This window comes from Cnephaeus nilssonii (assembly GCF_951640355.1).
Source record: "Cnephaeus nilssonii genome assembly, chromosome: 5".
Lineage (NCBI taxonomy): Eukaryota > Metazoa > Chordata > Mammalia > Chiroptera > Vespertilionidae > Cnephaeus > Cnephaeus nilssonii.
Window position 1 is genome coordinate 46,764,058 of NC_137076.1, and position 13,190 is coordinate 46,777,247.

Consider the following 13,190-nt stretch of genomic DNA (forward strand, 5'->3'; position numbering starts at 1 on the left):
CAAAGCACAAGTTACCTGGCAAAGGCTATTAAGTTAAAGTAAATATTTTTAGTCACTTTCAAAGTAGGAGTCATTCTTACCTGAACAACCTTTTGGGACTGCACATCAACAATTAGGACTCTGTCCAAGGTTGGCTGTGCAACATAAATGAACTTGTCTTTGACATTAACCGCTGAGGCCCACACACATTTCTGAACTTCATCTCCTTCAGCTTTGGGACAAACTTCATCCTATAATTTGTCAAACAGAAAAATAAAATGAGTTTCTTAAAAAATATAACATGGGCATGTCCATATTCGGTATAAAGTTAATTGCTGCTTTACTACTTTCAGCATGAAAAGCTAAATATAAAAATTAATAAATATAAATATAGAAAGAGATAAATTAATCACAACTGTACATAGTACATATTTAAATGCATTAAGTATTTATAGAAATAAATGGGAATGTGAGGTAGTTATTCAGAATGGTTACTTAATTTTTCAATTTGGCATCCAGGTCAAATTTTACAATGTCCTTTAATCTACCTAAGCCTTTTTATTCTACTTTTTTTTGACCCTAGAAGTGCATTCTGGTTGAATATTGCATATTTTGGGTTGGATGGCCATAAATGAGTAAAAAAATACCTTCTATTTCTTCCTTTCCTGCAGTTTGTCAATAAATGAATGTTGAAAGGATATGTCAGCCTTTGTTACCCACTCTGGCAGATACATCACAAGTATAAGAAATGTCACTTAGCTTATTATTTTTTTCAGATTTTTTTTTATTCAGTGGTCTATTGGTTCTATAATTCTCTCAATTTACTTATAGTTAGAAAAAAAAACACTAAAAAGAGATTTGTTGATCAGCACATATAGTATGTATGTAATGATAAATACTTATTTATATAATGACCAGAGGCCCGGTGCATGAAATTTGTGCACTGGGGGGGGTGCGTTATCCCTCAGCCCAGCCTGCCCTCTTTCACAGTCCAGGAGCTCTCAGGGGATGTCCTACTGAGCGTGCCTAAGCCACAGTCTGACCTCCCTCTGCGGAAGGCGACCGGGCTGATCAGGGGAAGGCTCCAGCCCCATCACCCCACTGCTGCTGCCACTGCTGGCTGCCACAGCTGTCAAGGTGTTTTCATCAACATGGACTCCAGTTCCTTCACCACAAAAAAATGACAACTTTCTTTAGGCATTTTCAAGATGTGTCTTTCATAGGCTATGACATTTCTTTCTTTCTGTTTTTTTTTATCCTCACCTGAGGATATTTTTCCATTGATTTTAGAGAGCATGGAAGAGGGGGAAAGACAGAGAGAAACATCAATGTGAAAGGGACACTTTGGTTGCCTCCTGCATGAGCCCTGACCTGGGCCCTGGAAAGGGAGGAACCTGCAACCTAGGTACATGCCCTTAATCTGAATCGAACCTGGACTCTGCGGTCCACAGACTGAGGCTCTATCCACTGAGCCAAACTGGCTAGTGCAGGATATGACATTTCTTAGCCCTCCAGCAGCAGAACTTGTTTTTTTTCTCCAGGAGTGAGGTGGAAAAACCCTAGATCACCTTCTTGGATTCTTATTACCCAAGTTACCAAGAACACTGCCAGTGGCATACAGGGAGCTTAGCCAATGAGCAGTCAGAAAAGGTGTTTCTTCTGCAGCTCATGCACAGAGGCGGGACTGCTAGCAAGCCCCGGCTGGCACACCCGCCCTGTCTCTGGGCCTGCTCAAGCCTCTGCTGTGGCTTGAGCAGGGCCCCCCAGCTCTGCTTAAGCCTCCACCATGGCTTGGGCAGGGCCTCAAAGCAAGCATTCCGCCTGGCTGCTCATGCTGCCTGCTTTCAGCGGCTGCCCCCCGCCCCGCCCTGGGACTGGGAGATTCCAGCGGAGCTGAGAGGACTGGGCGCCACCATCTTGTGGCTACGGGTGCCTCCATCTTTGTGATGGACTGACAGTTAATTTGCATATTACCCTTTTATTAGATAGGATGATATAATGATCAATACTGATTTATGTATTTTACTTGTTTTATGACATAGGCCTGATCATTGATTACTGATATCTAATTTACTGATTTGTGTACTCCAGCTAGTAACTCTTAAGCTAAATTAGAATACTCTCTTCTCTAATTCAAATAAAACAATTTTTCATCAGAATTTACATTCACCATTTGTATTTAATAACCATGAAACAAATTCCACAAAGTTTTCATTAGCTACACCACTAAACGTATCTTTTAATTTAACCTTTTGCACTCGGATATCGAGTGTGACTCAACATGGTTAGCATTAGAATAAAGGAATTGAGAAAAAAGCGAGTGCAAAGGGTTAAATGTAATACTTACAGCAGATAAACCACATTTGGCATTTAATGATTAAAACGAACACTTCAACAATGTAACCCTTCTCTGGAAGCACAACCATAATACGTGGTCTACCTGTTTGCATAGCATTTGGAAAATAATGTAAAAACCACAGCACTCCAGAGTGAGAAGCTCAGTATGTGGTCTTCAGGTCTCATTCAGGGAGGAACTGGAGTGTCTACTAATTTCTAAGATCCAGTCCAGAGGTTGTCAGGTTCAGCCAGAACACCAGGAACATGTACTGGTAATGTCTAAACAGCACAGGCTGTTTTAGGCTTCCAGGAAATAAGAAACAAAACAAAACAAAACAAAACAAAAAACCAGCCTGAAAATAATGAACAACATAAACTGATGAACAAAAACAGATCCAGAGAAGTATCTTTCAGACCATCAAACCTCAGAGGGAAGGTGGGGGAGGGTGGGAGTAAGGGGGAGGGATTAAACAAAGTACTTGTATGCATACATCTGAGCCTAACCAATGGACACAGACACCAGGGGGGATGAGTGGGGGGGTTGGGGGGCAATGGGGAGATAAGGACACATATATAATACCTTAATCAATAAAAAAATAAAACAGTAAAAAAACCCAAAAAAACAGCCCAGCCCCCGTGGCTCAGTGGTTGAGTGTTGACCTATGAACCAGGAGATTACAGTTTTGTTCAGGGTCAGGGCCCATGCCCATGTTGCAGGCTCCATCCCCAGTGTGGGGCGTGCAGGTGGCTGCGACCAATGATTCTCTCTCATCATTGATGTTTCTATCTCTCTCTCTCTCTCCCTTCCTCTATGAAATCAATTAAACACACACACACACACAAAAACAAAACAAACTAACAGAACAACAACCTAAAACGAAACACCTAATGTATGCTTCTGGTCGTTTTGGAGGTATCACATTACTTCAAGGAATGTACCATGATCATTCTACGATGACTACCTGCAGGGTCATCTTGAGTCATGTCCATGGCACCCTTAAGCAGGCAGCACAAACCCGAAGGCAGAAATCTGCTCTCAGCACATGCTCAGACATAGAGGAAAGTATTCATCAATTTACTGAAATGTTATTTTGTATGGCTAACATTTTCCCTCAGAAATATCTTAAAAATTCATTGATAAGAACCTATTTTGTGATAATCAAACACTATACAAAATATGTACTTGGAGGCATGAAGAGGTGAGAAAAAAGTGGGACCTAAAGTTGATGAAAGGCTCAGCATATAGGGAAATTGTTTACAAATCCTTTGCTTTTGTGTAAAAGCCACCAATGAAACCTGCCAAAACCACAGAAAGTGTGAGTGGCCTGACAGGTAACTGTCAGACAAACTGCAGAACCAGGAGCAATTTCCACCCCTTTGTTTGCTACAAAACTATTCAACAGTAAAATAAATGACTCTGCTGGGAATTATTTCTATTTGTGTGCTGTCCCCACAGGATGTCCCTGACCAGAGTCACAATCATTTTTACAAAGCCATTAAAAGTTTCCTGACAGTCAGCCTGAATTTTATTTGCTTCCCTTTATGACATTATTTCTGATTATAGTCTATTAGGTCCCATTTTACAATAGCACTCTTATTTTTTTAGATTCCATAGATTAATATTTATTTCTGTGGATAAAAATTGGAGAGGAATGTGTTTTCTCATGCATTAGGCATTTAATGGAATAAAAGAGAAGCTAAAACAAAACAAAAACAAAAAACAGAAATGAAAAATAAGATTAAGCTAATACATACTGATGAGGAAAATTGTCACAAATTCTATCAGAGAGTATCATGAAATTACTTTTTATAGAAATGTATACTACCTGCCATTCAGAGTGAAAGGGATTAATAAGCTATTAGAAATAATGAGGGTGAGCATCAATAAGAAAAAGACAATTCTAGTTTACTAGAGGCCCAGTGCACGAATTTGTGTAGGGGTGGGGTCCCTTGGCCTGGCCAGCGATCGAGGCCTATTTAGGGGCCAGCCGGCAGAGGGGAAAGACAGTGGGAGGATGGCCAGGTGGGAGGGGGGAGGGTTCTGTGGGGTGAGGGGCTGGACAGGCACGAGGTAAGGGGAAGCAGAATGGGCCACGGGAGGTTGGCTGTGGGAGCACACTGAACACTAGGGGGCAGCTCCTAGTGTCTGCCCCTTGGTGGTCAGTGCACATTATAGTGACTGGTTGTTCCGGTCGTTCAGTTGTAATGGTCTCTTAGGCTTTTATATATATAGATAATTAGAACTTACCTATTTCCTTTTAGGTTTCTTCCACATTTAATTACACATTTCTTGTGTATGTATCCACCTCTTTAAAAATTGTAAAGGAATATAAGATATAGTATAAATGATGATGGAATTTTTGGTTTAGCAATTAAAATAGTGTTGATGATACTTGATTTGCTAAACATAAGTAGGTCAAACAGATGAATATATGCACTCATCTTCTACAGGGCTTTGCCATTTGTATTTATTGTATTACCTATTAAAAATACTTTGCCCTTAAATCTCCAAATTCCCATCTCTACCATTCTTCTCCCCCCTCCTCCTCTTTCTTCTTCTTTCCCTCCTCCTCTTCCCTGTCCTCCTCCTCCTCCTCCCCTCTCCTTCTTCACAGTTCCCCCTTTAGAACATCTTGCATCATTCATGGCAGGAACAAATGTTATTTGTCACAAGTAGCTCCGTTTTCCTTGCATTCAACTCAACAACTTTCTGTCACTATCCCCTCCTCTCCTCTCACCTTTCTCTAATCACAGAATTGTCCACTGTCCCTTATCTTTGGAAAGAATGGCCCTACATTTTATTTATAACTTTATGTTTTCAAGTCTTCAAACATGAACATCCTCCTGTAATTTAAGAAGCAAATAATAAAACAGCATTAATTGGCTTAATCTTCTTTCCCTTCAAATCATTTATCCAATTCTCTTCAGACTTCACACAAGCTGTCTAGAACTTTACTTCCAATCCCTGACCTTTGTTCATACTTCAAACTGGTTTGTTCATACTTCAAGCTGATGTTCATGATCCTATCATTTCCAAAAGAGATGTTCTGAAAAGTCACCAGTGGACTCAGAATTTCCAATCATTAATTTTCATTTATTGGGGAAGCACTTATTGACCACTTACTCTGTGAAAGATATTGTGCAAAGCTATGCTTGGAAGTAAACACATGAATATGAGAGAACACTTGCTTATCATTCCTGCTGCACTTGGCTGTTTCAGACAATTGATTCTTCCTAAAATGTTCTTTTATTCTTGTAAGGCAAGGCTCAGCAAACAAGGGTATCAGACCAAATTCAGCCCTCTGCCTATTTTGGTATGTGGTCCAGGATCTCAGAATTTTTTTGTTTTGTTTTGTTTTGTTTTAACATTTTGAATGGTTGAAAGTTAACAAAAGAAGAATACTATTTCATGACATATAAATATTATGTAGGATTAAATGTACATAAATAAAGGTTTACTGAAACATAGCTATACCCATTTATTTAAATATTGTCTGTGGCTGCTTTCATGCTATAATGGCAAAGACCATATGGACTGAAAACCTACAATATTTTTTTAATTTATATTTTTTATTGTTTGAAGTATTACATATGTCTCCTTTTCCCCCCATTGACCTCTTCCCGGCTGCCCCCCCCCCCAGCACATGCTCTCACCCCCTAGTATCTGTGTCCATTGGTTATGCTTATATTTATGCATAAAAATCCTTTGGTTGATCTTTTACCCATCCACGCTTCCACCCTCTCCTGCCTTCCTTCTGAGGTTTGATGGTCTGTTCGATGCTTCTATGTCTCTGGATCTATTTTTGTTCATCAGTTTATGTTGGTCATTATATTCCACAAATGATTGAGATCAAGTTATATTTACCTTTCTCTAACTGGCTTATTTAGCTTAGCATAATTCTCTCCAGGTCCATCCATGATGCTGCAAATGGTAAGAGTTCTTTTTTATAGCAGCGTAGTATTCCATTTTGTAGATGTACCACTGTTTTTTAATCCACTCATCTACTGATGGGCACTTAGGCTGTTTGCAAATCTTAGCTATTTTAAATTGTGCTACTATGAACATAGGGGTGCATATGTCCTTTTTGATTGGTGTTTCTAATTTCTTGGGATATATTCCTAGAAGTGGGATTACTGGGTCAAATGGGAGTCCCATTTTTAATTTTTTGAGAAAACCCCATACTGTTCTCCACAGTGGCTGCACCAGTCTACATTCCCAATAGCAGTGCACGAGGGTTCTTTTTTCTCCACATCCTCGCCAGCACTTGTCATTTGTTGATTTTTTGGTGATAGCCATTCTGAAAGGTGTGAGATGGTACCTTATTGTCATTTTGATTTGCATCTTTCGGATGATTAGTAACTTTGAGCATGTTTTCATATGTCTCTTAACCTTCTGTATGTCCACTTTTGAAAAATATCTACTTAGGTCCTTTGCTCATTTTCAAACCTATAATATTTACTGTCTGAATCTTGGCAGAATAAAATGTTGCTGAATAGGGGTCTAGGATATATCCCTACCCTGGTCATCACTTTAATCCTATTGGGAAAAATTCTGTCTTAGAAGGGCTTCGTTATCTTCTGTTCTCTAATTGTGAATTCAAGAAAGCCAAACCCCAGACTTTGGTTTTTTGCTCTATTTCTTTTACATTAAATTCCTCTGAGAAGTTGTTCATTCTTATTGCTTTATTATTATCATGGTCAGATGACATCCAGACAAAACTGTTCAATGGACAATTTGGAATGAAGATATAATAGAGGAATAAAGTATACTATAATAATGGAAGTAGTAAAGGTGATTTGAAATTAAATAGAAAATAAATCAAGAAAAGGTAAAATACCTACACACACACACACCTAACCACACATAGTCAGATAGATAGATGAGAGATACATTACATAGGTAAGAGATAGATACACAGATGATATAGATAAATAGATGGTATCTATCTAGAGGTAGATAATACGACTTGATTTATATTAGGGAAGTTTAAAACCCTAAGCAGTTCTATAAAATAACAGGACTACTAGATAGTAAAATAACAAAGAGTCAAATTAACAATAATCATGTGGAAACCTATGTATAGAACATTTATAGTTGATATTTAAAATATCCTCATTAAAATTTAAAAATAGACAATAATCAAAGGAATACCAGGCCTAGTTGCATGGGTAACAAAAGCACTGCAAAGGCAAGCTAACGTTATTAGGTCAAGGTTCTCTAAGGCATAAAGAAAAGTAAACTTCGGGTCTTCTGCATAACTTGGAATACAAATGCATTTTGTAATATACATGAGGTGTGAATGAAAACAAATTGGCATTAGTATTATAATGAAGGTAGAAATAAGTATGTAACAAACTAGATGACCTAAGATGTATACACCCCATTTGGGCACTGAACTAGGCAGCATTGTGGATTCACCCAAGAGTGATATATAGACAATTAGAGATAGGCACTGAACCACTGGAAACGTATATTGAGTCAAAGGTGGAGAGAGAGGGTTTGACAAATATGTAAACACTAGACTAGAGGCCTGGTGCACCAAATTCATGCACTGATTGCAAGAGGGCACAGACCAGGCCAAGGGACCCCACTGCTGCACTATCAGGGCTGAGGAGGGACACGGGAGGTTGGACAGCTGAGGAGGGACTGAAGGAGGACTCCAGGGTGTGTCCTGCCCATCTTGCTCAGTCCTGATGGGCCAGATACCAGCAGCAAGCTAACCTACTGGTTGGAGAGTCTGCCCCCTGGTGGTCAGTGCACATGATAGCGACTGGTCGACTGGTCAATTGTCTTCCCCGTGGTGGTCAGTGCCTGTCATAGTGAGCGGTTGAGCTGCCTTAGCATATCATTAGCATATTACGCTTTGATTGGTTGAATGGACGACCGATGACCGGACACTTAGCGGTATAAGGCTTTTATTATATAGGATAAGCATTTAATTTTGAAACATTTCCTCAGTAAATACATGTTTAAGTTTTAACTGTCACTTGTCATAGCAAAATAAATAAATAAATACATGAGTCAAGAAATGCATATTTCTCAATAATGATGTTAAACACTAGGCCATGTCATCTTGAATCATCGAGAAACTGAATTCTGATGTAGTATGATTCAAAATGTGGCCTTTGGACAGGTACCAGTTGGCCTATCATTTATTAGCAAGTTGATAATATTAAAGAAATTAAAAAATAACCATTTAGAATCTTTTATAGAAATTTGACATTGCAATAATATCCATGACATTGCCATGTGTGATTAATCAGTGGACCTGTCTTCTTGAACAGAATTTTTGTTGTTGTTCATCCTTCCTCAAGTATATATGTTTTTCCCCATTGATTTTTTAGAGAGAGTGGAAAGGAGGAAGGGAGAGAAAGCTGCCTCTCACAGGCAGCCCAACCTTGACTGGGACTCCAACCCATGACCAAGAATCCAACACCTGACCTACAGGCCAACACTCTAACTGCTAAGCCACACTGGCCAGGGCTCCTTAAACAGAACTAAAGCAGTGTGAGTCTTGTTTGAGTATATTAAGATAAATAGAAAAGTGAATAATGGAACACTTGAAAAACTAGTGTTTATCAAATGCAATAGAATGTCAAGAATTGTTCTCATTGAGGGTTTGTTGCAAATTAAACAAGGACTCTTTTGTACTTGATTGAAATGTTTAGTTTGGGATTCTCAGAATATATTTTACAGCCATGTAGAAATATTTACAATCAAGGTTAAGATATTTGTAAATATGCTAGATGTATTATATTATTTTAATCTTGCTTTGTGATATTAAAAAAAACCTAGATTTTACAATAATGTATTAAACAATAAAATATCAATGGCTATCTCTCTTACTGGAACTTTTTTTTTTAAAGAAACAATGAGATTAAACTACTTTCATCAATTTTTAATTGGGATCACTGCTTATAACCCAAACAATACAACTGCTCTTCCCTTTAATTAGATATATTCAATTTATCTCATTCTATTTCCATTTCCATTTATTAAAATGTCATAAACAGTCTATTTCATATTAGTCAAAGCATAAGTAGTCACAGCAAGTTAGGGGCTGATTTGCCTTAATCTAGCTTATTTTATAAAACTGTCATAACACAATTTTGATTCTACTATATCAAGGTGCAGAGGCCACATTACAGAAATTTTCATCTTTTAACATTTATTGATCACTTTAAAACATGACTCATTTAACCTGCATAATAAGCCTATGTGATGGGTAATATTATTATACCAGTGAAGTAAACAAGGCTTAAAAGGAATATTAACACAGTTCATCTGAGTGTACAGCTGAACATTATCACATCCAGGTCTGGTTGACCTCAAAGCCTGTTTTCTTAGTGTCTCTAATATGCTGTCTCTAAAGAGAAACCAGTCCTCAGTTTCTGGCTATGCAATGTTATCAGCTCTATTTTTATTGTGACATTGAAAGCCATAAACACATTCTTCTTATGTTAAAATGAAAGATGAAAATTTCTGGAATGTGGCCTTTGTATCTTGATTGATTGATTTGCATATGTTGAACTATCCTTGTGCCCCCAGAATAAAAATCTGATGTACTATTCTTCAAAAAGTAGTTTTCTTTGTTTGTTTTGATTTTTGTTAATCTTCACCTGAGGATATTTTTCAATTGACTTTTAGAGTGTGGAAGGAAGAGGGAGACACCAAGAGAGAAACATTAATGTGAAAGGGACACATCCATTTGTTGCCTCCCGCATGCACCCCTACCAGGCCAGGGATTGAGCCTGCAACCGAGATATGTGCCCTTGATCAGAATGGAACCTGGGGCCCTTCAGTCTGTGGGCTGACACTATCCACTGAGCCAAACTGTCTAGGGATGTACTCTTATATGTATACTAGTAGCCCTGCACACAAATCCATGTGCCTGTAGCTCTCTGCAGGGCCTGGCCGCTCCACACTGGCTGCCCAGAGGCTCTCCGTGGCCCAGAGGCCCATCAGCAGCTGGGCGGGGAACGCTTGCCTCGTCGCTGCGGAGACGAAGCCAGCATTCTGCCAGGCTGCTCATGCTGCCTGCTCTCAGCGGCCATCCGCCAGGACTGGAGGACTCTGGCGGGGCTAAGAGGATTGAGCACCACCATCTTGTGGCTATGGGTGCCGCCTCTTTGTGACGGAGTGATGGTTATTTTGCATATTACCCTTTTATTAGATAGGATAATGACTCCTTATTACTCAGATAAAAATGTTTTTAAAATGATGGCAATAATTGTCTGACACATACATAATTCTGGTCACATTCACTCATAACTTGGCTGGCACTTATTAATAATCTCTTAAAGAAGACTTAATATGCTATCTTAGATAAAATTACTTTACCCAATTAACATGCTATATAACTCCATTAAAATGCTGCTGCACAATTTACATACTTCCCACTGTTGTTCCCTCATCATTAAGCTTATATACTTACAGTCTTATAGATGCACACGATAAGAATTTAAAAGTGTGATTTTAAATAAAATATTAGAAGCCCTCTTTAAGTTTAGGACTTCAAAGACCAATTTTATAAATTTATTTCTTTTAAAATCTACAGAGTAACCTTCTGAGGACTAGTTAGAGGTAGTTTACATTACTCTCTTTAGGAAGCACTTGGCAGGATATCATTGAAGCACAAAGGGACAAGAGCTTAAATTTTTCTCCTTCGGTAACTCTTTGTAAGTTAAGCCATGTTTGAATAGAGGCCCACTGAGAAAAGAGTAAGTGGGGCAACATTCTGATTACCTTTCTAAAACACACAGTGGTATTGAATTTAAAAGGTTGCTCTATGGCTTCCTGGGGAAAGAAATTGCATCATGTAAAAGGGCTGGTTTGTACCAAGTATTTTTGCAGGCAGAGTTTGGAGAAATAGTAATTTGATTAGAAACAGAATGAAATGCTGAAAAGAGAAAGTTGAGAGTATGACTATGGACTGATGAAATCCCTGAAGGCTGCACCGCTAGATGCGAGAGGAGACACCAGCAGAGGAAGAAATGTGGACTATTGTGTTCCCCATTTCTAACCTCAGTTACAATTTCTTGAAACCTATGTATTCTGGACAAAATCCTTACATTACATTCTAATAGAGCACTAACAGTATTTATTCCTAAAGGCAGAGTAATTTCCATGCGTGAAAATTCCAAACCTGGAAAACAAGACATTTTAGAGGTGATTTGCACCAGACATCCTGTAGAAACGATGTTGCTCTACAGGTTACTGTTATTCAGCATTTATACCAGGCACAAAATATCTATGTCCCAAAATATAAGACCCAAGCATGAAAACATGTATGTGAGTATCTCCTAAAGTATAGGAAATAGGAAACACCATGGTATATGTGAAGAACAATAGCTAGGTTATAATAAATAATGGACTAAAAACGTATTCAAGATTAAGAGAGTGGTGAGGAAGGATGACACAATAGTTGAAAACCAGAAGAGTCAAAAAGTTAGTAAGCTTGGAAAATCCTGTCATCCTTGAGCGTATAATTTAAACATTTTGCCAAACCTATTTCAGTGTTAGTCCTGAATTCATAAGTCTGGAGTAGAATTCTATCTGCCTGAAGTTCACACTATTGGTGACAAGATGAAATCATGTGTACAGCTAGGATAAATATAGCAAGAATCCTATCTAGTAAGGCTACATAACAAAAAAGAAAATAAAAAGATGAAAGTATAACTGAAACCAGGTTGTATGGATTTTTACTAACTCACTATCAGAAGCTGAAGCCTGATGCAATCTGACATTGCACCAAAATTGAATTTTTATTTAGGGCAAGCAAACAGCATCTTGTGAGAGGTTTGATGGAAGATTCTATATGCTAAATATTTCAGTTTTTTATCTAAACTTCACTGGACAGTGAGTTTTTTGGGGGATTGCACTGCTACTCTCAACATGAACAGTGAATTTGAAAAATGTTATATCCATGTTTAATCCTTTTCATGAGAAAGAAAATGATTGTAAAAGATTCATTTCCACTACTCACACTCAAGATATTTACTTTCTAAAATCTAGATTAACTAGTTTTTTTTTTTGTTTTGTTTTTTTTACATTGGAACTCCAAACTTATACAGAGCATCTGCAGAGTAAATTTTGATTATGTGATCCTGAATTAATAGACTTGTGAGATTTTACTTCCCTTGAATCAATTCAATGATAAATTATTCTATGAAACATTTTTCACAAACACATTAAAAGAAGAACATGACTTTGTGGTAATTATAAAATAAGAAGTATTATGATGATGAGGAAATTAGATGTATATATCTTTAAATTTAGAGAATGCATAAAAGAATAGAGTCCCACGTTCTAGCTTGTTGGGAAAACAAACACTATTTAAACAAGGTCCTTGACTAAAAGAGATAGTAAGCCCAGCTGGTATGGCTCAGTGGTTGAGCATTGACCTATGAACCAGGAGGTCATGGTTTGATTCCTGGTGGGGGTGTACAGGAGCCAGCCAATTGGCAATTCTCTCTCATCATTGGTGTTTCTTTCTTTCCCCCTTCCTTCCTCTCTAATATCAATAAAAATATTTTTTAAACAAAGAGATAGTAAAACATGATGGTCAATTTTATATGTTACCTAGGATATGATACACAGTTGTTTTGTCAAACACTTTTTTAGATGTTGTGAAGGTGTTTGTGGAGGTGATTAACATTTACAATTAGTTGACTTTAAGTAAAACAGATCACCCTCCCTAATGTGAGTGGCTCTAATCCAATAAGTTGAGGTCTTAAGATTTAAGAATGAAGTTTCTACCAGTTAGTATGGCTCAGTGGTTGAGCATCAACCCATGAACAAGGAGGCCAAGGTTAAATTCCCAGTTAGGGCACATGCCGGGATTATAGGCTGGATCCCCAGTAGGTGGCATGCA

At 38.1% G+C, this 13,190-nt stretch overlaps 1 protein-coding gene across 3 annotated transcripts in view; it reads right to left on the bottom strand.

The window, feature by feature from the left end:
• Window positions 1-13,190, bottom strand: part of FSTL5 (follistatin like 5) — a gene marked incomplete at both ends in the record, with an annotated part of 536,981 nt that overhangs the window by 61,796 nt on the left and 461,995 nt on the right. For all 3 annotated transcript variants that reach the window (XM_079773039.1, XM_079773038.1, XM_079773037.1), the window contains one exon: window positions 81-230. In XM_079773039.1, coding sequence (XP_079629165.1) covers window positions 81-230 — 150 coding nt within the window. The remainder of the gene's footprint in view (window positions 1-80; window positions 231-13,190) is intronic.